General features: G+C 37.4%; 1 protein-coding gene across 47 annotated transcripts in view; it reads left to right on the forward strand.

Annotated features, from left to right (window-relative positions):
* SLMAP (sarcolemma associated protein) overlaps positions 1–25,497 on the forward strand; it is a 172,465-nt gene that overhangs the window by 90,308 nt on the left and 56,660 nt on the right. For 10 of the 47 annotated variants that reach the window (XM_001173848.8, XM_009445709.5, XM_054680722.2 and 7 more), the window contains 7 exons: positions 276–312; positions 2,806–2,868; positions 10,735–10,830; positions 11,090–11,161; positions 13,703–13,843; positions 14,956–15,093; positions 17,545–17,713. In XM_001173848.8, the coding sequence (XP_001173848.1) occupies positions 276–312; positions 2,806–2,868; positions 10,735–10,830; positions 11,090–11,161; positions 13,703–13,843; positions 14,956–15,093; positions 17,545–17,713 (716 nt within the window). Of the gene's footprint in view, positions 1–275; positions 313–2,805; positions 2,869–10,734; positions 10,831–11,089; positions 11,162–13,702; positions 13,844–14,955; positions 15,094–17,544; positions 17,714–17,803; positions 17,855–18,238; positions 18,290–24,617; positions 24,681–25,497 lie in introns of all 47 variants that reach the window. The other 37 variants (XM_054680702.2, XM_009445704.5, XM_054680713.2 and 34 more) reach the window with 9 other exon arrangements.

Consider the following 25,497-nt stretch of genomic DNA (forward strand, 5'->3'; position numbering starts at 1 on the left):
TCCCTCAAAAAGTAGTGGCTCCTCAAAGAGCATTTAATACATTTTGGATTTGGAATTTGTTTTTAGAACTATATTGATGTGTACAAGGTAGGTTTACATATTTTTGTTTTCTAAGAATTTTATACATTTATGAAGGATTGAAAAATAGTTCACCTTTTTTTAATTACATGAAGGCAAATGTATAAACTTTGTGGTGTAAGATATTCTGGTGCTCTCATACTCTGTTTCCTCTATTGTCCGGATATTAGATAAAACTTCTAAATTTTACTTTTCAGTGTCATCCATGCACCATTACCAAGTCCTGTTGACAAAGTAAGTTGCTAATGATTATTTTTTCCAAACTGACTCAGCTGTGTTGCTTTGAAAATGTTTGTTTTTAATATGCTTTACCTAGAAATTTATTTCTCTTTGGTAACAAAATATGTAGAATGCATATAGCTATATAGTTATTATAATCTTCTGATCTTCAATATCTGGAGAATCTAAGATGGATGTTTCTTCAGAAAAAGGCTTTGTTATCTCAGTTAAATTATTCACTGTGTAAACTAGGAGTACCTGTTTTGTGTCTAGCCAGGGATAAGGAGTATTCGCTGTTACTTTTTATTCTGAGATACAAGTCTGTCTAGAAATTTGTTTAAGTTTCTGCCTAAATAGTTCACTCAACATTTACCAATACAGGGAGGTAATACAGAAATACAGGCTTACAAAAATTGTTCTTTTATTGTCTTTGAAGGTTACTTTTTACCTGATCTGATCAGAAACTTTGCAATAATTGCTTGCTAGAAAGCATTTTTCTTTTGTTCAGAAATAATGGTTTATTCAATTATAGGTTTCATTGCTAATTAGCCCCCCAAAATACATCTTTTGACATTAATGTGAGAGTCTAGTTTTCTTAGTGCAGTAACTAAACTAGTGGAAAAAATATTTTACGTTTTTCTTCCATTTGAATGAAGAATGAAAGCCTGCTTAAAACTGAAGTTCTCTGTTAGACTCCTTTTTTAAAAGTAAAAGTGGTTAATCATCAACTTCTGCAATACCAAAAATTATTCAGAAGTAAATAATGGTCCTGCTAATTTAGAACTAAATTTAAAAAATAATGCCAACTCTCTGCTGTCTCGTCAGCATATTAATTAAAGTATAGTTTCCAAGCTTAATAAGGACTGGTGCTGTAACATCATTAATAAGCTAACACATAGGGGTGAATATTACAGCAACCCAGTAGTCCTTCTTCCTTCTTCTTCTCCTCCTCCTCCTCCTCTTCTTTTCTTTCTTCTTTCCTCCTCCTTTTCCTCCTTCTTGGTTTTTTCTCCTCCTCCTCCTCCTCTTACTCCGTCTTCTCCTCCTCTTTCTCCTCCTCTTTCTCTCCCTTCTTCTCCCCCTTCTCCTCCTCCTGTTTCTTCCTTTTACTTTCTTCTTTCTTCCTCCTTCTGCCTTCTTTCTTTTTCCTTCTTATTCTTCTTTCTTCCTTCTTTCTTCTTCCTTTTTTTTTCTTCTTTGTCCTTCTTCCTTCTTTCTTCTTACTCGTTTTTTTCTTCTTCCTCCCTCCTCCTACTTCCTTCTTCTTCTTCCTTCTTTCTCCTTCCTTCCTTCTCTTTTTCCTCCCTCCTTCTCCTTTTTCTTCCTCTTCCTGCTCCCTCGTCTTCCTCCTTCCTCCTCCCCTTCTTCTTTTTCTTCTTCTTCCTCTTCCTTTTCTTCCTCCTCCTCCTTCCTTCTTCTTTTTCCTCTTCCTTCCTTCTTCTTTCTTCCTCCTCCTACTCCTTTTTTTTTTTTTTTTTTTTTGAGACAGTTTCACTCATGTTGCCCAGGCTGGAGTGCAATGGTGCAATCTCAGTTTACTGCAACCTCAGCCTTCGAGGTTCCAGTGATTCTTCTGCCCTGGCCTCCCGAGTAGCTGGGATTACAGGCATGTGCCACCATGCCCTGCTAATTTTACGTTTTTAGTAGAGACGGGGTTTCTCCATGTCGGTCAGGCTGGTCTTGAACTCCCAACGTCAGGTGATCTGGCTGCCTCGGCCTCCCAAAGTGCTGGGATTACAGACGTGAGCCACTGTACCTGGCCCTTCTTCTTTTTTTTTTGAGATGGAGTTTCGCTCTGTCATCCAGGCTGAAGTGCAGTAGCGTGACAACGGGGTTTCACCATGTTGGCCAGGCTGGTCTCTCGAACTCCTGGCCTCAGATGATCCATCCCCCTCGGCCTTCCAAAGTGCTGGGATTACAGGCATGAGCCACTGCGCCCGGCCCTTTTTTGTTTGTTTTTCTTTTTAATAATGCCATAGTTCTATATTCTACAGCCCTGAAAAAACCCTTATAGAAGATATTCCTTATAATACTCTTGAGTTCTAAATAGTTTGACTATGACTTACAGTGTTTAAACACCATTACTTCCCATCTTTTTTCTTAAAACCTACCTATGGATTTCAAGAAACATTGCCTCAGGCCACTGGACAAAGTGTTGTATTTCATGTCCCTGCCCTACCTATACCACAAAAAAATACCATTTTGAAGATGGCTACTTCTAAATGAATGAGGCTTGTTAAAATATTAAAGAAGTATTTAATGATGAATTTTAAAGGGAAAATATGTGGATCTGTTGATTAGGAGGTTTTATTTCTGGATTAAGAAACGGCTATATTTCCGTCAGAAAAGAAAAAAATTTAAAAGGCTATATTGCCTTTGTGCTATAAATTTGTGATTTTAATAACAGTTATTTTGCATATTTAAGTAAGTAGACATTTCAAGGAATTGGTTTGTCTTTAATGTTCTTTATGAAGTGTTTTCTGTTGATACTGTGTCATTTGTTTCTAGGTTGCTGCTAACACTCCAAGTATGTACTCTCAGGAACTATTCCAGCTTTCTCAGTATCTACAGGTAAAAGTACATCTTGAGACTTCTTAAAAGCAGAATTTCTTTTAAACTTTTAAAAGTTCTTAAAAGCAGAATTAGGGCCAGGCATGGTGGCTAATGCCTGTAATCCCAGGACTTTGGGAGGCCTAGGCAGAAGGATTCTTTGAGGCCAAGAGTTTGAGACCAACCTGGGCAATAAAGTGAGACCCCTTTAATTAAAAAAAAATTTTTTAATTAACCAGGTGTGATGGCGTGCATTTGTAGTCCCAGCTACTTGGGAGGTGGAGGTGAGAGGATTACTTGAGCCCAGGGGGTCGAGGCTGCAGTGAACTTTGATGGCACCACTGCACTCCATCCTAGGCAACAGAGCAAGACCCTGTCTGAAGAAAAGAAGGGCAGAATTAAACAACTTATATTTTATTTTGCAAATTCACAAATATAGGATAAAAAAATGGCTGGATGCAAATAGAAAAGAAATACTGTCTTTTCAAAAAAGAACAAAGGATTAAAAGTAGATCTTATGAAGAAAGATAAAAGAGTCAACATTAAATCTAGAGAAAAGCCTTTGTACAAGAGGAATTTTTTTGTTCAAGTATGAGGAGGTTCCAAAACAGTTTTTAAAAATCTGTTTTCAAATTTTTTTAGAGACAGGGTCTCGCTCTGTCTCTCAGGCTGAAGTGCAGTCGCATGATCAGAACTCACTACAGCCTCAACCTCCTGGGCTCAAGTCTTTTTCCTGCCTCAACCTCCCAAAGTGCTGGGATTATAGGTGTGAGCCGCCATGCCGAGCCCCAAAACAATTCTTTATCCATAGATGACTTTTATTTTGTTTTGTTTTATTTTATTTTATTCTATTTTATTTTTGAGATGGAGTCTCACTCTGTAGCCCAAGCTGGAGTGCAGTGGTACGATCTCAGCTCACTACAACCTCTGCCTCCTGGGCCCAAGCGATTCTCCTGCCTCAGCCTCCTTAGTGGCTGGGACTACAGGCATCCACCACCCACAGCTGGCTAATTTTTTGTATTTTAGTAGAGACAGGGTTTTACCATGTTGCCCAGGGTGGTCTCAAACTCCTGAGCTCAGGCAATACACCCACCTCAGCCTCCCAAAGTGTTGGGATTACAGGCATGAGCCATGGCGCCCGGCCCATAGATGACTTTTAAATAAAAAATAACTGGGAGAGATTTTGATTGCTTAATAATATTAATAGCAAGTAATTATATAGCACTTATTATATACCAAGCTTCATTCTAGCACTTTACCTGTATTATTTAATTCTCTCAACAGTCTTACAAGGTGCATATTTTATTCCTATTTTTACAGATAGAGTAACTGAGAGGCAGGAAGATTTAATAATTTATACAGTATCACATATCAAGTATATGGTAGAGCTGGGATTTGAACCTGGACAGCCAGACCTCAGATTTTCTGCTTTGTGTAACCACTGTGCTGTGCTGCTGGATTCACAGAATAATTTCTTGGTGTAGAGCAGATACTGCTTCAAGTTAATGCCATATTTAAAGAACCGTATAAATCTTTAAAAAGCAAACAAGTGTTTTGGGTTGTTTTTTTTTTTTTTCTGGTTTTTGTGGGTTTGGGCTAGATTATGTTTCTTATTCTGGTGAGGGAGCATGGTTAAAGAAAACTCCTGGATCAGGAGATTAGAGACTGAGGTATTTTTTTGTTTTTGTTTTTTTTTTGAAACGGACTTTCGCTCTGTCACCCACGCTGGAGTGCACTGGCGCAATCTAGGCTCATTGCAACCTCCACCTCCCGGGTTCAAGCAGTTCTCCTGCCCCAGTCTCCCGAGTAGCTGGAATTAAAAGCATGTGCCACCACACCTGGCTAATTTTTTGTATTTTTAGTAGAGTAGAGTACATTTTTAGGTTTCACCATGTTGGCCGGGCTGGCCTTAAACTCCTGACCTCAAGTGATCCATCCACCTTGGCCTCCCAAAGTGCTGGGATTACAGGTGTGAGCCACCGCACCAGGCAAGATTGAGGTTTTTATCTTAGTTCTGCTACTCAACCCACTTTTGTGACCTTGAGTGAGTCATTTTATGTGGGTAGGCCTTCAGTTGTCTTTTGTTTCAAATAATAGAACCAAACCTGTGATCCTGGGTCCCTATATTCTTTTTTGAGGTGGAGTCTTGCTCTGTTGCCCAGGCTGGAGTGCAGTGGCGCGATCTTGGCTCACTGCAACCTCCACCTCCCGGGTTCAAGCGATTCTCCTGCCTCAGCCTCCCGAGTAGCTGGGACTACAAGCATGTGCCACCACGCCTGGCTAATTTTTTGTATTTTTAGTAGAGAGGAGGTTTCACCGTGTTAGCCAGGATGGTCTCCAATCTCCTGACCTCGTTATCTGCCCACCTTGGCCTCCCAAAGTGCTGGGATTACAGGCCTGAGCCACCACACCCGGCCCCCTACATTCTTTTATAGGAATCAATCAGTGAGAACAGTTTCATCTTAGTTAAGAATGTACACATCTATGAAAATGAACAGAAAATTATCAATGTATTAATCAGATCTTATCTTCCACCAGGCATAATGTATGCATAGAAAAACATTACACATTTGGATTTTAATAGAGTATTTAAGAGTATTCTAAGCCAAAATTCCCTTGATTTAATCCTTGGCTTTAATTTCTGACCTACTGGAAAAGTTGTTTAACCCTTTTGTGCCTCATTTTCCTCATCTGTGAAATGGATATAGTAATAGCGCTTAACTTACACAGAATTGTGAAGAATAAAAAAATTAATATATGTAAAGCACTTAGAACAGTTCCTGGCACATAGAATGTATGCCATAAATGTTAGTAGTTTACCATTCAATAGGAAGGCACATTAATTAAGCTGCTTATTTTTAGAGGTGGAAGAAAACTTTGAGATTAATGTAGTTTAAACCTCATTTTTCATATGAGAAATTTGGGGCTCATATAGGTTAAATTATTTGCCCAGGCATGTATACTACTGTTACTAGTCATCGTGGATAGCAAATCTCACTCCCTCACTCTCTCACTCTTTCCAACCTTCTTGTTCTGTGAATATCCCTAGTGTCCTAATCCTCTGCTGTTCCTTTTCTAGCTCTTTGAGATAAAATTATACCAGTCTTTTCTGTATATGTTCTTACTGAACTGCTAAAGTTCTAATGTAACTTGTGAACATTTTAAGTAAAAACTGGAATAGATGCATTTTATACCTTAGAACTAACTAAAAGACCATTCCTGGACATATTAGATTTCTGTTAGGATATAGTTCATGGAGTTAAACTCTAAATGGAATTGAATTAAAAAGGTGAAATTACACCATCTAGTGGAAGTAGATTCTAAAGATATGGTTGGTTGATGGTTTTGTTTTTCAGTAAAACTTTTTGCAGCATCTGAGTGATTTCCTGAATGTTAGGAATGTTTTAGGAACTTAAACTTGGCAAATAGTCTCTTAAGTGAAGCTGTGTTTTAATATGGATTCTGAGGTGTATGGCTTTTTATTAGATTCTTTAACCGATAGCTTTATTATAACCTATAGCTTATATTAAAATGTAGTACCTCTAAGTAGACAAAATTTTCCATAGTCATTATTTATCAAGGATGTGGAGAGCAATAAATTAATGCTTTAAACCTCAAGTACTATGTTTGAAGTGTATAGTTCTCTGTTGAGGTGTCTCAGAGGCGTTAGGGTCATAAGTGTTCCTCTGGATAATGACAGGAATAGAACAAGGTGAAGAAGGTATGCCAAAACCACAACTAAGTGCTATGAGCATTTCACCTTGATTCTGAGTGAAGGAGTCTCGCTTAACAGCTATTAACTGTTAACAAGCCACCTAAAGTTTAGACTTTGTACACCAATGTCTTTCTGTGTAAAATATATCTTTGGGCTGGGCACGGTGGCTATGCCTGTAATCCCAGCACTTTGGGAGGCTAAGGCGGGCGGATCACCTGAGGTCAGGAGTTCGAGACCAGCCTGACCGACATGGAGAAACCCCCGTCTCTACTAAAAATACAAAACCAGCTGGGCGTGGTGGCGCATGCCTGTAATCCCAGCTACTCGGGAGGCTGAGACAGGAGAATGACTTGGACCCAGGAGGCAGAGGCTGCGGTGAGCTGAGATCATGCCACTGCACTCCAGCCTGGACAATAAGGGTGAAATTCTGTCTCAAAAAAAATATATATATATATATATATTTACATATATATTATATATAATATATATAATGTGTATATATATACACATTATATATATAACACATAATATATATATATTATGTGTAAATATATATGTATCTTTGGATATATATATCTTTGGAGCTGCCAAATAGTTATTTAATTCTCCCATTATAAGTCCCTTCATTACATTGAACCAATATTCAGTGGACTCTTACCTATTTTGGTATATTAATTACTGCTAAGTGTTATATAGTCAGAGAGAATCAGAACACCTGAAAATGCAATAGGCTGTGCGAGTGAAGCAATCTCTCTTTTTAAATGTATATATTGGCCGGGCACGGGGGCTCTTGCCTGTAATCCCAACACTTTGGGAGGCCAAGGCAGGCAGATCACTTGAGACCAGGAGTTCAAGACCAGCCTGGCGAACATGGAGAAAGCTCATCTCCACAAAAAATACAAAAATTAGCTGGGCATGGTGGTGTGCACCTGTAGTCCCAGCTGCTCAGAAGGCTGAGGCATGAGAATTGCTTGAACGCGGGAGGTGGAGGTTGCAGTGAGCCAAGATCATGCCACTGTACTCCAACCTGGGCTGCAGAATGAGACTCTGTCTCAGAAATAAAACAAAAATGTATACGTTTATATAAACAACATTTTTAAAAGGAAAAATTAAAAGCTATTTCTATTTTAGATATCATACTTGTGCAATTAAGCCATTATAAAGTATTTTTGCTGATGACCAGATTATCTTGGCTTCAGTTGGAATGAGTTTGTTCTGAGATGTATATATTTCACATATATTCACATATATGTGTATGTGGTTGTATATATACACATGTATACATGTATATACTATCATGTATCACTTAACAGGCATATGATCTCATTAGGTGATTTTGTCTTTGTGCGAACATTATACATTGTACTTATATAACCTAGATGGCGTAGCCTATTACACACCTAGGCTATATAGTGTAGCCTATTGCTCCTAGGCTACAAACCCATACAGCATGTTATTGTACTGCATACTGAAGGCAGTTGTAACACAATAGTATTCGTGTTTAGAAACATATCTAAACACAGAAAAGGTACAGTAAAAATACAGTATAAAAGATAGGAAAAGGCTGGAGGCAGTGTAATCCCAGCACTTTGGGTGACCGAGGCAGGAGGAACACTTGAGGCTAGGAGTTCGAGACCAGCCTGGTCAACTTGGCAAAACCCTGTCTCTACTAAAAATACAAAAATTAGCTGGGCATGGTGGCACATGCCTGTAGTCCCAGCTACTTGGGAGGCTGAGGTACCAGAATTGCTTGAACCCGGGAGGCAGAGGTTGCAGTAAGCCGAGATCACACCACTGCACTCCAGCCTGGATGACAGAGCAAGGCTCTGTCTCAAAAAAGAAAAGAAAAGAAAAAGATAGAAAATGATATACCTGTACAAGGCACTTACCATGCATAAAGCTTGCAGGACTGGAAGCTGCTCTGGGTGAGTCATTAAGTGAGTGGTAAGTGAATGTGAAGGCCTGTGACATTACTGGACATTACTGTAGACTTTATAAACACTGTACACTTAGGCTGCTTTAAATATACATTTAAAAAGTTTTTGGGGCAGGCATGGTGGCTCATGCCTGAAATCCCAGCACTTTGGATGGCTAAGGTGGGAGGATCTTTGAGACCAGGAGTTCAAGACCATCCTGAGCAACATAAGAACGCCCCATCTGTTAAAAAAAAAAAAAAAAAACTTTAAATAAAAATATTAGCTGGAGGTTGGGTGCGGGGACTCACACCTGTGATCCCAGCACTTTGGGAGGCCGAGGCGGGCGGATCACTTGAGGTCAGGAGTTTGAGACCAGCCTATCCAACATGGTAAAACGCCGTCTCTACTGAAAATACAAAAATGAGCCAGGCGTGGTGGTGCTGCATGTCATCCCAGCTACTCAGGAGGCAGAGGTGAGAGAATTGCTTGAACCCAAGAGGCGGAGGTTGCAGTGAGCCAAGATCGTACCATTGCACTCCAGCCTGGGCAACAGAGAGAGACTTCGTCTCAGAAAAAGAAAAAAAAAAAATTAACTGGGCATGGTGGTGTGTGTCTGCCTCCTAGCTATTTGGAGGGCTGAGGCAGGAGGATCATAAGCTCAGGAGTTTGAGATTACAGTGAGCCATCACTTAGTGACATCATCATGCAACAGCACTCCAGCCTGGGTGACAGACCTAGACTCTTGTCTCAAAAAAAGAAAAAAAAGTTCTTCTTTCTTCAATAATAAGCTAACCTTAGCTTGCTGTAACTTTTTTACTTTATAAACTTACAAGTTTTAAAACCTTTTTGACTCTTGTATTCACACTTAGCTTAAAACACAAACACGTAGTACAGCTGTTCAAAAATATTGTTTCTATTCTTAATTTATAAGCTTTTTATTATTAAAAATTTTTTAAACTTGCTTTTACTTTTTAAACTTTTTTGTTAAAAATGAAGACATAAGCACACACATTAGCCTAGGCCTACACAGTATCAAGATCATCATTATCAGTATTTTCCACCTCCACATCATATCCCACTGAAAGGTCTTCAGGGGCAGTAACATGCATGGAGCTGTCATCTCCTGTGATAACAGTGCCTTCTTCTGGATACCTCCTAAAGGACCTCTCTGAAGGTATTTTACAGTTAACGTTTTTTTCTTTTTAATAAGCGGGAGGAATGCACTCTATAATTAACAATAAAAAGTATAGTACATGCATAAACTGATAAAGTCATATAATACTATTATGTATTATGTACTATATATAATTATATGTGCTATACTTTTATATAACTGGCAGCACAGTAGGTTTGTTTACACCAACATCTCCTCAAACACGAGTAATGCCCCCTTGTGTTACAATGTTAGGATGGCTATGATGTCATTAAGCGGTAGAAATTTTTCAGCTTCATTGTAATTTTGGGGGACTACTGTGTATATGCAGTCTATAGTTGACTGAAATGTTGTTTTGTGGTGCATGACTGTGTATGTGTGTATGCATAGGTATATGTCTACATACACACAGTGTGTATGTATGTGTGTGTGTGTATAAAATGCAAACCTGAAACATTTGTTAGCTTTTTCTATTGTATGTTTTTAAAAACTTGCTCTTCCAAATTATGAATAAAAAGAAAACAAAAACAGGTGACTTGTTTTCTATTATGGGAGAAGTTGCAGTTAGAGAACCTCTAATAGCAGTACTTTCAGCCCAACAAATGAGACTAAAATGATGTGGCCCATATACATGGAGTAGCCATTTACTATCTGCAGGGAATATGTTCCATGACCCCCACTAGATGCCTGAAATCACAGATAGTACCAAACCCTATATCTACTATGTTTTTTCCTATATATACACATACCTATGATAAAGTTTAACTTATAAATTAAGCATAGTAAGAAATTAACAATAATAATAAAATAGAACAATTACAACAGTATACTGTTATGTGAATAAAAGTTATGTGAATGTCAACATTCTGTCTGTCTCTCTCAAAATATCTTGTACTGCACTATAACTGAAACTGTGGAAAGGGAAACCAGAGATAAGCGGGGACTGCTGTATGTTTTACAAAGTACTATCAAGTTTCACGTACTTTAAAATACATCAAGTGGGATGTAATATGAAAATATTTTAGAATATGCTGAAAATTGATCACTCCTCAAAAGAATCATGATGAGCTTATTAGAATCTGTTTTGTGATTTGTAATACTAGGAGGCCTTACATCGGGAACAAATGTTGGAACAGAAGTTAGCCACGCTTCAGCGGCTACTAGCCATCACCCAAGAGGCTTCAGATACCAGTTGGCAGGTATTCCAGTTGTTTTATATTTAAGAAACATTTAAACATAGTTTAATATTCCATACATGTTAAATAAACTAAAATGTAGCAAACAAAGACAAAGTTATTTCCTAACTAATGAACAAGTTGTTGAAGATTTAGCATTTTACAGTGGATGCTGGTCAGTTTTACGCTTTTATATCTTTTGTTGTCAGTAGCAACCTTTTTTTATATACACGTGACTTTATAATTACTCGGGTTTTACTTATATTTAATTTTTCTTCAATAGGCTTTAATAGATGAAGATAGACTCTTATCACGGTTAGAAGTTATGGGAAACCAATTACAGGCATGCTCCAAAGTAGGTATTAACCTCAAATGTGTAAAATGAAATGCATAGTTTTTTATGTAACATCATTTCTTTGACTATCATTTTGAGTATATGCTAAAAACTTCATACATTTCCACAATTCTTTTAAATCTTTTGTGCTGAGAAATGTCAGACATCCATGTAAATAAAAATAATTACATAATGAATACCCATGTACAAGTCTGTCTTTTTTCTATTGCAGTTAATATTTCTTGAAAAAACTGGGTCATTTGTCCTCTAGAATTTCCCTCAGTCTGCATTGTTATTTAAACATTTTTTAGCTCCCCCTCCCACTCCATAAATTAGTAGTTCCAGCTAGAGATTTGATGTGATTTAAGTTCAGTTTTTCTTTTTGTCAACAACACTTTATGGATGGTATTGTGTTCTTCCACCAAGGGACAACATAATGTCTAGTTGTCTTTCTTTTTGAGATTTTTATCAATCATTGATGATCCCAGCCTAGATCCATTATTTCATTACGGTTACAAATAAGGCTGGGCGCAGTGGCTCACTTCTGTAATCCCAGCACTTTGGGAGGATGAGGCGGGCGAATCACCTGAGCTCGAGAGTTCAAGACCAGTCCGACCGACATGGAGAAATCCCATCACTACTAAAAATACAAAATTAGCCGGGCATGGTGGCACATGCCTGTAATCCCAGCTACTCAGAAGGCTGAGACAGGAGAATCCCTTGAACCCAGGAGGCAGAGGTTGCAGTGAGCCAAGATCGTGCCATTGCAATGTAGCCTGGGCAACAAGAGTGAAACTCTGTCTCAACAACAACAACAACAAAAAAGTTACAAAAATAATGATGTAATTCTGTTATTCCTTCACTTATTTAGCTGGGTTACTTCTATAAAGAGAAGTTTCCTTCCATACACAGTGGCTCATGCCTGTAATCCTAGCACTTTGGGAGGCCAAGGCAGGCGGATCGCTTGAGGTCAGGAGTTCAAAACCAGCGTGGCCAACATGGCGAAACCCCGTCTCTACTAAAAGTACAAAAATTAGCTGGACATGGTGGCATGTACCTGTAATCCAAGCTACTCAAGAGGCTGAGACAGAATTGCTTAAACCCGGTGGGGGTGGAGGTTGCAGTGAGCCAAGATCGCACCTCTGAACTCCAGCCTGGGCGACAGAGCGAGACTGTCTCAAAAAAAAAAAAAAAAAAAAAAAGCAGAGGCAGTTTGAGACCAGTATGGGCAACATGGCAAAACCCAGTATCTACCAAAAATTAAAGATTTGCTTAGCATAGTGGTACATAACCTGTAGTCCTAGCTACTCGGGAGGCTTAGGTGGAAGGATTGCTTGAGCCCAGGAGTTTGTGATTACAGTGAGTTATGATCGCAGAACTGCGCTCCAGCCTTGGTGACAAAGAGAGACCCTGTCTCTAAAAAAACGAAAAAAGGAAAAAACAATGGCCATTATTTTTTGTAACTTTGGCATCAAAAACCAAATACCACATGTTCTCATTTATAAGTGGAAGCTAAGCTATAGGTATGTAAAGGCATATAGAGTGCTATAATGGACATTGGAGACTCAGAAGTTGGGAAAGTGAGAGGGGAGTGAGGGATGAAAAACTCCCTATTGAATACAATATACACTACTCAGGTAATGAGTGCACTAAAATCCCAGACATCACCACTACATAATTCATCCATGTAACCAAAAATCACTTGTATCTCTAAAGCTATTGGAATAAAAAAATTTAAATAACCCTGAGGTATGTTTTCTACGGGGAAAGCAAGATAAGTGATTTTCTCCCCTTATTTATTAGATTTCAGAATAATGAATTGGTGGTTTTTCATCTACCAAAGACTGGCCATGAAGTGTTTTCTCACTCCACTTAGATTTAAACATATTTGATGTATTTAAATCTGGTGCAGTTGTTTTTCTTGTTTTAGAGACAGGGTCTTGCTATGTTGCCCAGGCTGGTCTTGAACTCCTGGGCTCACGCAATCCTCCCATCTCGGCCTCCCAAAGTGCCGCGGCCAGCCTATTTTTCTTATTGATGCTCAAATTATCCCATCTTTGGTCTGTGTAAATGTCTTCAGATTGATAGCTTCATGCTGTCATTTCAGACAAGATGTTTCAGGCTCATTTTGTACTTTTCCTGCCCCAGACATGAAGTCTGCTTTTCCCCCATGGTACTCTTATTCCTTTTGTTTTAACCATTGTTTTAGAATGCTTGGTGCCTTTGAAGGTAATTGATTATTTTTGCCTACAAATGTGAATATGGTGGCTTGCAGAAAATATGACAAATATAAAAGTAATTAATTTTGTATATTTTAGGGAAATTCTCAATTGCCTATAACTTTTTTTTTCTATAGGAAGTGGAAATTAATAAGTTTGTGAAGGCATAATTTACTTATGCAACTTTTAAATACATCTTTAGTTAATACAGGGCCAGAATCATTTATGTTTGGAGGTACCTTAATATACAATTTAAAGTATATCATAATGTGTTAATTTTTTTCAAACAATAAATGCTTTTAAAAAATAACTTGTCTATAATTATAAATATCTTTTATTGTAGAATCAAACAGAAGATAGTTTACGAAAGGAACTTATAGCATTACAAGAGGATAAACATAACTATGAGACAACAGCCAAAGAGTCCCTGAGGCGGGTTCTTCAGGAGAAAATTGAAGTGGTTAGAAAACTTTCAGAAGTTGAGGTATTTCAATCAAAAAAAAAAATACTAAATAGTATTATGAGTGTTCAAAAAAATCTCAAGCATTCCAGGATACTTTAAACTTGGGTATTATTATATAGTTAGGAAATATTTTCTGTCTGTCAGGTGGGAAGGAACAGTTACGCTGCTTTCATTGACAGCAATTCTCCATGTGAGTTTTGGTACTTATGCTCCCTAGTCAATGGCTGAGGAAATAAAAGCGTAACCAGGGAATCTTATTGTTTGCATTCTGCTTAGGATTCACCCTCCATACAGCAGACCATGATATGTGCTGGGGAATTGATCTCCTGTCACTTGGTTTTGCTTTGCTTCTATTTGAGGGGGGTCAGTGTAAGGCCAAGAGTCTACACTACTTGTTCTTTTTAAATTCACTCTGCAGAGAGGAAAACTAGCTGTGTCATATATTTAGGAAGTTCAAAGGTGAAATCATCTCCAAGGTCCTTTCTAGGTCTTGGAGGAGCAATCAAAATGCAGTTTTTATTGCTTTGGGGAAAAAAATTCTAATTCATAATATAGATCTTTTCTTTGAACCACTGCAAAATTACCACATAAATAATGTATTACTAGAATTAGTTAAAATGCTCATCAGAAACTAAATGGTAAACATACCTTTCCTTACTACAGGTATAGTTTGTATTGCTACCTCATCCCATAGTGCCTGATTCACTGTTGTGTGATTAATTTGATATATAAAGAAAGTTACTAAGTGTCTTTTAATTTTTTATTAAATTAATTGCTGGATATTATTAAACTTGCTTTCAAGGATTGATAGGCTTAAAATATTTTCACAGCTAAAAGTCATACCCATTGGCCTTTCAAAAATGTAATTATATAAAGGCAGCATCCTTTTCCTGCCCCTGCTCTCCCTCCACTTTTATTTTTTTGTTGTTTTTGTTAATTCTTAGTTATGTTTTCTGTTTTAGTGTAAATTGAAATTCTTATGTTATTTGATCCAGCTTTATTTAAAGTCCAGGGCAGATGTTGATTTAGAATAGTCCATAGAATTATACTTTTTATAAATTTCATTTAGAAGGAATTCTAAATAACAAATATACACTTATTCTAATTAAATTGCCTGTAAACTTGAATCGCAGCGAAGTCTGAGTAATACTGAAGATGAATGTACCCATCTGAAAGAAATGAATGAAAGGACTCAGGAAGAATTAAGAGAATTAGCCAACAAATATAATGGAGCAGTTAATGAGATTAAAGATTTATCTGATAAATTAAAGGTATGTATTTACTCTGCCTGAAAGTATGTTAAGCTAATAATCCCTAACACACTAGATAGCTTAAGATTTTAGGTATTGCTTTAGCTGGGCGTGGGGTGGCGGGCGCCTGTAATCCCAGCTTCTCAGGAGGCTGAGGTAGGAGAATTGCTTGAACCCAGGAGACGGAGGTTGCAGCGAGCTGAGATCACGTCACTGCACTCCAGCCTGGGCGACAGAGCGATACTCCATCTCAAAGGAAAAACAAACAAACAAACAAAAAACAGTTTGGGCCAGGCGCAGTGGCTCACGCCTGTAATCCCAGCACTTTGGGAGGCCGAGGCGGGCAGATCATGAGGTCAAGAGATTGAGACCATCCTGGCCAACATGGTGAAACCCCGTCTCTACTAAAAATACAAAAATTAGCTGGGTGTGGTGACACATGCCTGTAGTCCCAGCTCCTTGGGAGTCTAAGGCAGAAGAATCACTTGAACCCAGGAGGCAGAGGTTGCAGTGAGCCAAGATTGCACCACTGCACTCCAGCCTGGCGACAGAGCAAGACTTTATCTCACCAAAAAAAAAAAAAAATTCAGTTTGAAAACCACTGGTATAGATAGATATTTTGAATTGATTTGCATAGTCTCCTTGAATGTGTTAAATTATGCTGAAAGTATGAAAGCAGGATGTAGGTGGTACTACATATTAAATAAGATTTCTATAAAAAAAGATTTTAGGTATTGCTGAATAGTTATTGATGTAAAAATTTGGTAACAGTTGAAATTTATAGTGAAAATAAGGTGTCTGTATTCCATTTAGCCCAACCTCCATTACTATAGATAATTGAAAGCCTGTAAATGCTGACATAGTTCCTCTGGATGAATATGTAGTCAGTGCTTCACAATAGACATTTTTAAAATATATAACAGGAAGTAGATGAGAATCAGCAAAACCCATGATATTCAGATGTTTTAAAACCTAAAACTGCTTATCATTAGGCCATCTAAAAGGCAGGGCCCAGCTATTTAGTGCTGTGCTGGAACAAGCCCAGAGAGAATCTGGGAATGATCTCCCTTTTAGCTTTCAGGGATGCTGTTAACTCTGCTTTAGCTGCCATTCCCTCTATCTATGAGACATCTAGGATAAGGACAGATCAGATCATAGGGTAATGATAGGGTAATGTCTAGTTGGTCCTTTAGAATCTTATAACTGAGGAAAAAAAAGTCTTATAACTGTTTGTGAAGGTCCATCTTGGTTTAATTCAGACTATGGATTGAGTGCCTAGAAGATATGTGTTTGTTAGAGAAGACCAGAGCATACCTCCGTTGGTTAACCTATGATAGTTTTCAAAGTTGGTCTTGTTAAAAGGAGATTGTCGTTGTCCATTTTTGTTGCTATAAAGGAATAGCTGAGCCTGGGTAATTTATAAAGATAAGAGGTTTATTTGGCTCACAGTTCTGCAGGCTGAAGCTTCAGGCTGCTTCCACTGATGGCAGAAGGCAAAGTGGAGCTGGTACGTGTTCCATGGTGAGAGAGGGTCTGGGAGAGGTGCCAGGCTCTTTTTAAAAACCAGCTTTCATAGGACTAATAGAGTGAGAATTCACTCATTACCATGAGGACAGCACCAAGCCATTCATGAGGGATCTGCTCCCATAACCCAAACACCTCTCATTAGACCCCATCTCCAACATTGAGGATCAAATTTCAACATTGAGGCTTGGGGACGAACATCCAAACTATAGGCAGAGAGGTCTTTTTGAATAGTGATTGTACTGTCATCTCTTTACTAAATAATTTTGTTTAAAATTTCAGAATGTTAACATGATAGAACTTCAAAATTGAAATGATAGTAATTTTAGGGAAAAATCTTACTTCCCTCTTTAAAAATATGATTTTTTTTTTCCACATTGACCCTTTACCTCTGTGTGTACTGAGCCTACTTGCTTCCTCCAAGTTTCTCTCTCCTGGGTGTTATGGAGGAATAACCCAATGCAGATAATTTTTGACATCAAGCCTTTGTCTTTATCATCTTTACTGGTTTAGAAATGTCAGGTTAGCCGGGCGCAGTGGCTCATGCCTGTAATCCCAGCACTTTGGGAGGCCAAGGTGGGCTGATCATCTGAGGTCAGGCGTTCGAGACCAGCCTGACCAACATGGAGAAACCCCGTCTCTTCTAAAAATACAAAATTAGCTGGGTGTGGTGGCGCATGCCTGTAATCCCAGCTACTTGGGAGGCTGAGGCAGGAGAATCACTCGAACCCGGGAGGCAGAGGTTGCCTAGGCAACAAGAGTGAAACTCCATCTCAAAAAAAAAAAAGAAAGAAAGAAATGTCAGGTTTACAGATAATGTTCTGTAGAACATTTCTTTTCTACAGAACAAACTTTTCTTAGAAGTTTAAGTGAATAAAGGCATTCCTGGGGCTCGCTCTTAAAACAAAGTTAGGTTTGTTAAATAACTGAATTTTCTTATTTCTCTAGGTAGCAGAGGGAAAACAAGAGGAAATCCAACAGAAAGGACAGGCTGAGAAAAAAGAATTACAACATAAAATAGATGAAATGGAAGAAAAAGAACAGGAGCTCCAGGCAAAAATAGAAGCTTTGCAAGCTGATAATGATTTCACCAATGAAAGGCTAACAGCTTTACAAGGTAAGTAGCTAATCCAGAAATTGATTTTATTTTATTTTTTTTCTTTTTTTCTGTGAAATATCTTTTTTTTTTTTGGACTTTTATTTACAGTACGGTTAGAACATCTTCAGGAGAAAACTCTTAAAGAATGCAGCAGCTTAGGTAGGTGGCATCCATATTTCTTACTTAAACCTGAATTTTATCCTTAAACTTTTGACCTTGTTTACTGTCTCACACTGCATTTTTTAAGGGATGTTTTATGTATTAGGTATAAAGTATCTATATTCTTTTAGAAAATTTTCTTTAAAAATATGCTTGATTGCCACCAGTGGGCACCATTGTTTTCCTTGAGATGAGTGAAATTTCTGCTCTGAGATCTTCTACCTCGGGATATTTAAATAAGAAAAGTACATGAACAGCAGGATCCCTTTTAAAGTGTTCTATACAATCTTAATCTTAGGAATGCAGAATGCCATGGTTACACTTGAGACCACATTTAAAGTAATACTTCTTTGATCAGGCAATGATATACTGTCTTAATCCTAGGGATACAAGTTGATGACTTCTTACCTAAAATAAATGGGAGCACAGAAAAAGGTAGTGTAAAAAACTTAAATATATATATACTTTTTATGATATCATTTTAGTATTTAAGCAGGATAAGGAGTTCAGGGTTTTAAGTGTTTGGAATGAAAAGCATGCTCTCACAGATCATTGAACCCCATCATTTAAAAATCAAGCTTTCCTTTATTTTGTAAGAGTTGATGCTGTGATCAATTCTTAGATATCCCTTGTTATATGGAAATTTCAATTACTCAAATAAGAAAATTATTAAGTTCACCTTTAGCAATATATAATATAGATCTTTTTCCCCACTCTGTTTTTCGAAGAGCTGTACTACCATTTTGTTTCATCAAGTTCTGCCTCCAGTGATACTTGACCCCCATTTAAAACGTTCGAGTTTATTTAACAGCTTATTGAGCCCTTGGACATATCGTAGAAACTACTTTGTTTATCCATCTGTTTCACTGATCAGAGAGAACAGGGTCAGTTTTTTCTGCCATCAGAAAAATCTTTTATTAGTTGTTGGTTCTGTGACCCTTCTTTCTGGACAGCGTGGGTTCTCTCTTGCCAAAAACATATAGCCACTATTGGTTTTCCTGTCACTACATGGGGTACTTTTTACCCAGTGACCTCTATTATCCTTCAGTCTTGAAGATCCCTAGTCATTCTCCGTCTCTCCCCTTCCATCTAACATTAATTGAGCACCAACTATGTGCCAGACCCTGCGCTAGGTGCTTGGAGTACAGTAGAAATTAAACTCTTTTCTGTGTTTACCAATCTGTGTGCCTTTCATCTCAGTTTTCTACAGAAGTTAGTGGAAGATATCAGAGTTGATACCCAGAACTTATTAAATATTTTTTCCCTTAGCCAGGCATTGTGGTGTGCGCCTGTAGTCCCAACTACCTGGGAGGCTGAGGTGGGAGGGTCAGCTGAGCCCAGGAGGTTGAGGCTGCAGTGAGCCATAATTGTGCCACTGCACTCCAGCCCGGGTGACGGAGCGAGGCCCTGTCTTTAAAAAAAAAAAAAAAAAGAAAAGACAAAATATTTTTTCCATGTATCAAGGGATATCATAATAGTTCTTGGGCAGCAATCAAACTGGTAGAGTTAGGAGGTGGGTTTTTTGGTTCTTTTTTTGTTTGGTTTTGTTTGGTCAGGTTTTAATCAAGAGCTGGCAGTATAGGCTCAGGTAATTGTGTGTATGTTAGCTGCAAGGTCAAAACCTTATTTGCATATGTAATGAATTTTTAAACTCTCAAGAAAAATGTTCATTAATCATTGCTGTTTGACTATTCTACGTATGTTTTGTAAAATGCATTGACTTTTTAAAATTCCAATTTGATGGAATTTAAATTTGAGAATTTTTAAAGGTGTAGTTTATATTCATTGCGATCAAGCAGATCGCTTGAGCTCAGGAGTTTCAGACCAGCCTGAGCATCATGGTGAAACTTTATCTCTACAAAAAATACAAAAATTAGCCACGCATGGTGGCCACACACCTGTAATCCCAGCTACTCAGGAGGCTGAGGTGGGAGGATCACTTGAGCCCAGGAGGTCGAGGCTGCAGTGAACTGAGATCATGCCACTGCAGGCGATGGGAGTGAGACCCTGTCTCAAAAAAAAAAAAAAAAATCATGTCCAGGGCAGTGGCTCACACCTGTAATCCCAGCACTTTGGGAGGCCAAGGCGGGTGGATCACTTGAGGTCAGTAGTTGAAGACCACCAAGGTCTGGACAACTTTGTGAAACCCTGTCTCTACAAAAAATACAAAAATTAGCTGGGCGTGGTGGCACGCTACTGTAATCCCAGCTACTCTAGGAGGCTGAGGCAGGAGGATCACTTGAACCTGGGAGGCAGAGGTTGCAATGAGCCCAGATCGTGCCACTGCACCCCAACCTGGGCAACAGAGTGAGACTCTTGTCTCAAAAAACAAAACAAAACAAAACAGTCAATCAGTCATCACCCTCTTGATTTTATATTTATTAATAATGTTAGTATTAACCCAAGCTGGGAACCTGCTATTCATTCCTTCAGTTAAGAGAATCGTTTTATGTACATGGAACCGTCTTTATACTATTTAGAGTTGTAAAATTACTGATTCATTTTTTTCCAGTTCCAGTTGGTTCAGATGAAAATAATAGTAGACTGTTTTCATATTGTATTAATATAATTGTTAAAGACTCCTTGATTTTAAGAATAAATATTTTAGATACTTAAAGGTAACTCCTTGCCATAATTATTTTTTCCTTATTTGTGTGCTTGCTTTTTTGGTGGTGATATATTGAGTTACGGTATGATAGTGACTAATAGAATATTTTAAAAGAAACTAAGCAATAAATTTCTAGATGTACACGAAAACTTAGTTAAGGGTGGACTTTGGAATAAGATGGGTCACTTAATTCTATTCCAAATCACTTGTAATATAATAATGAACCAATTTTCAAGTATCCCAGTATTACCAATGTCCATACCCATATTATATGATTTTAACTAAGTTATTCTTTAAATAGTAGAGAGAGAGCCAAATATAGTTGTAAGAGGATATTTTTAAATATCTGAAGATGTTAAAATTAGTAATACTAATACTTTCAGTGAATCCCATTTTAAAAATTAAATATAATGTAGCTACTAAAAGCACAGGTTTTGTACTGTAAATTTTTTGTGTGTCTTATCTAATAAGCATAAGCTGAATGTATCTTAGAGAGTAAAGGACAGTGTTGTCCGAAATAAACATAAGGCTGGGTGTGGTGGCTCACACCTATAATCCCAGCACTTTGGGAGGCCAAGGTGGAAGGATTGCTTGTGTCCAGGAGTTCAAGACTAGCCCGAGCAACATAGTGAGACCCCATCTCTATAAAAAAATTAAAAATTAGCTGGGCATAGTGGTGTGCACCTGTAGACCCAGCTCCTCAGGAGGCTAGATGGGAGAATCACTTGATCCCAGGAGGTCAAGGCTGCAGTGAGTCATGATCACACCGCTGTACTCAGCCTGGGTGACAGAGTGAGACCCCATCTCAAAAAAATAAAAAATAAACATAATGAGAGCCACATACATAATTTTAAATTTTCTGCTGGGCAAAGTAGCTTGCTCCTGTAATCCCAGCAAGGGAGGATTGTTTGAGCCCAGAAGCTCGAAACCAGCCTGGGCAACATAGTGAGACCCCATCTCTAAAAAGAAAAAAAATTTTTTTTTTTTTAATTAGTGAGGTGTAATCCCAGCACTTTGGGAGGCTAAGCAGGGAAGACTGCTTGAGGCCATTAGTTTGAGACCAGCCTGGGCAACATAGTGAGACCTCTGTCTCTACACAAAATTTAAAAATTAGCCAAGTGTGGTAGTACACACCTGTGGTCCTAGGTAGTTGGGAGGCTGAGGAGGGAGGATCCCTTGAGCCCAGGAATTCAAGGTTGCAATAAACTATGATTGTGCCACTGTACTCCAGCCTGGACAACACAGTAAGACCCTGTCTCTTAATTTAAAAAAATTCTGGCAGCCACATTGTATTAGTCAGGGTTCTCTAGAGGGACAGAACTAATGGAATATATATATATATAAAATATATATATGTGTATTATATATAAAAATATATATTATATATATTATATATGTGTGTATTATATATAATATATATTATATGTGTGTATTATATATAATATATATTATATATGTGTATTATATATAATATATATTATATATGTGTATTATATATAATATATATTATATATGTGTATTATATATAATATATATTATATATGTGTATTATATATAATATATATTATATATGTGTATTATATATAATATATATATAATATATATATATAAAGGGGAGTTTATTAAGTATTAACTCACACAATCACAAGGTCCCACATAGGCCATCTGCAAGCTGAGGAGCAAGGAGAGCCAGTCTGAGTTCCAAAACTGAAGAACTTGGAGTCTGATGTTCGAGGACAGGAAGCATCCAGCACAGGAGAAAGATGTAGGCTGGGAGGCTAGACCAGTCTCTCTTTTCACATTTTTCTGACTGCTTATATTCTAGCTGCACTGGCAGCTGATTAGGTTGTGCCCGCCCAGATTAAGGGTAGGTCTGCCTTTCCCAGCCTACTGACTCAAATGTTAATCTCCTTTGGCAACAACCTCACAGACACACCCAGGATTAATACTTTGTATCCTTTAATCCATTCAAGTTGACACTCAGTATTAACCACCACACACATTAAAAATATAAAAAGCTGGGTGCAGTGGTACATGCCTGTTGTCCCAGTTACTTGAGAGGCTAAGGTAGGAGGATCCCTTGAGGCCAGGTTGTAGTGCACTACAGTCACACCTGTGAATAACTACTGCACTTGATCCTAGACAACATAGCAAGATCCCATCTCTATTACATACATATATATAATATATATAAACAAAACAAATTCTAATGATCTATTTTGCCTACAGCATCCAAAATATTTCAATATTAATAAATATTAAAATGATTAATAAATTATTCATAAAATATTTCATATCACTGTTTTCTTACTAATTCATTGAAATCATTGTACATTTGTTTTATGCTTAGGACATCTCAATTAGAGCTAGCCACATTTGAAGGGTTTAGTAACTACAGTAGCTAATGGCTATAGTATTAGATAACACAGGTATATAAATAAAAATCCATAGGAAACTCATTTATATAAATAAAATGTATTTTAAGTAGAGTGGTTCTCTATCTTTTTATATTAATATCGGATTTTATCTAAACCAGTTTAGTAAATATTTTAATGTAGAGTTCAGATAAAAGTGTGATTGTTAGCTTTGTAAGTAATGGTGGGATGTCCCTCTTTAATAAATGTCATCTTAAGTTCTTTGATATTAGTCTGAAATATGTTTCAAATATGTTTTGTAAAGTCCTTTAGTTAAAATATCATTCCAAATGAGTTTATATATATGTAACATGATGATGTAGTTAGAGTTTTTAAAGTGTTACCATAGCTAAAATAGGATTTATGAAAAACAACTTTTTATCTTGGCAATTACTATTATACTGAGGGCTCCCGTTTTGCTTTTCCTGGATCCAGTTGTCAAATTCTTATTTATTAGATTTTTTTTTAATTTCAAATTTCTGTTGCTGTTAGTATTTTTTTCTTTTTGAGGCTATATTGTATCACTATATAGTATTCTAGGTATGTAGTGCATTGGTCTCTCCAGAACACAAGTTTTATCAACCTTTTTCCTCCATGTTTTTGTCTTACACTGATGTTGATGATAGATGAGAGGCTCTGCACACCATGTAACTTATTAAAGCATAATGATAAATTTTAGTATAGAATTAAAGAAGGTAGCCAACAGGAAGGATGTAAAGAGAGGTAAGGCATGATCTAAGTCGGTAGTGTCTGCCTCTCATGCAAAGTTGAGACGATTGAGGAGTAACGTGGCCTGAGGTGGACGAGAGGGGAAGGAGGTTTTTATAGAGAGAATGGTGCCAACTCATGTGTCCCCTTTGACAGATTCTAATGCTTTCACACTTTCCAAGTAGTCATTATGTCAGAATATGTTTTTAACACTTCAACTTCCAAAATCGATTTGGTCATTTTGAAAGATATAAATACACGTTAAAGGACATTATCCAGATTCAGAAGTAACTCTTTAAATCACAATAAAGATTATTGTAAGAAAAGAACTGAAACTTTTATTTAACCACTATGTTACATTTTTATTGTCTCCATTCATTTCTTTAAATGAAAAATAAATTCTGTTTGACTTGAGCAAAACCATTTACCAAGCTCTTACTTTGAAATGAATAGGCACTGATTTTGGTCATTTGGGCAGAGATAAACAATTTAATGTTTTAATACTGTATGAGGTACAGGAAGATTATGAAATGAATATGTAAAACTTATTACATCAATTTCTTAAAAATTTTATGGTATTACTTTATGATATTCTTAAAGTATTTACCTTTTGCCTCTTAACTAAGATGAATAGCTTTGAAGAGGGAGTATGATAGAACAATCACTTGAAAATTAATTTAATTTAATAATGACAAACTTAAATTATTTAAGGGTATTTGTTGAGTTCTAGTGGACAAAAGGTAGAAGAACCATTAAAGTGGAAGAACCATTTTAAAGCAATATATTTATGTGATTTTCTTGAGCTCTTTGGATAAAAACTACACCTTTAAAAGCTAACCATTCAGTGTACAAATTAATAATAATTTTCAGTCATTTAACTCCAAAATATTTCTGCTTTAGTATCAAAATATATTAAGCCTTTATTAGTCTTACTTAGTACCCATGTTAATACTTTTCAGTTTTCCTACCTTTGCTGTTGGTTTTCAAAGACAGCAACAAACTATATCCTTAAAGGTGTTTCTTTCTTTATTAGAGCACTTGCTTTCAAAGAGTGGCGGGGACTGCACTTTTATTCATCAATTCATAGAATGCCAGAGTGAGTACAGAGTATTTTTCACATTGATTTTAATGAAGTCAGGGGCTAAAACTTAAAAGTGAGAGGTAAAATGAGGATCTCAATGTGTTTGTTATAGCAGAAGTGCTTAAAGGGGCATCTTTAGACAGCAGCAAACCTTTTCATAACTATTTGTCTTTTGAGAAAAGTATTTCTGTTGCATTTGCCTTCACAGATGGAGCTGAGCATTTCATAATAGCTACCATAAAAAAGAGGGAAACTTTCAAGCTTGTTAAATTTGAGGTTCTTAAATAAATTTCTTAGAGAAAATGAAGCCAGAAAAATAATTATTTAGTTTGGGCACTCCATTCTGAAGATGGCCCTCAGAGTAGCAGGAGCTTTTTAGAGAGGTAGTAGCAGTAGATTGTCCTACAATCTGACCTCCACTGCCTATCCATGGGAAGTTGTAAAAGGCTATCTTTAAGAATATTTTAAAGAGGCCAGGTGTGGTGGCGCACGCCTATAATCGCAGCTACGTGGGAGGCTGAGGTGGGAGAATCGCTTGAACCTGGTAGGCAGATGTTGCAGTGAGCCGAGATCGCACCATTGCACTCCAGGCTGGGCAACAGAGCAAGACTCTGTCTCAAAAAATATATATATTTTAAAGATGGATTGGCTTGGCTGGGCACGGTGGCTCACACCTGTAATCCTAGCACTTTGGGGAGGCCGAAGTGGGTGGATCACCTGAGGTCAGGAGTTTGAGACCAGCCTGACCAACATGGTGAAATACCGTCTCTACTAAAAATACAAAAATTAGCTAGGTGTGGTGGCAGACGCCTACAATCCCAGCTTCTTGGGA

The sequence above is a fragment of the Pan troglodytes genome, chromosome 2, assembly GCF_028858775.2.
Source record: "Pan troglodytes isolate AG18354 chromosome 2, NHGRI_mPanTro3-v2.0_pri, whole genome shotgun sequence".
Lineage (NCBI taxonomy): Eukaryota > Metazoa > Chordata > Mammalia > Primates > Hominidae > Pan > Pan troglodytes.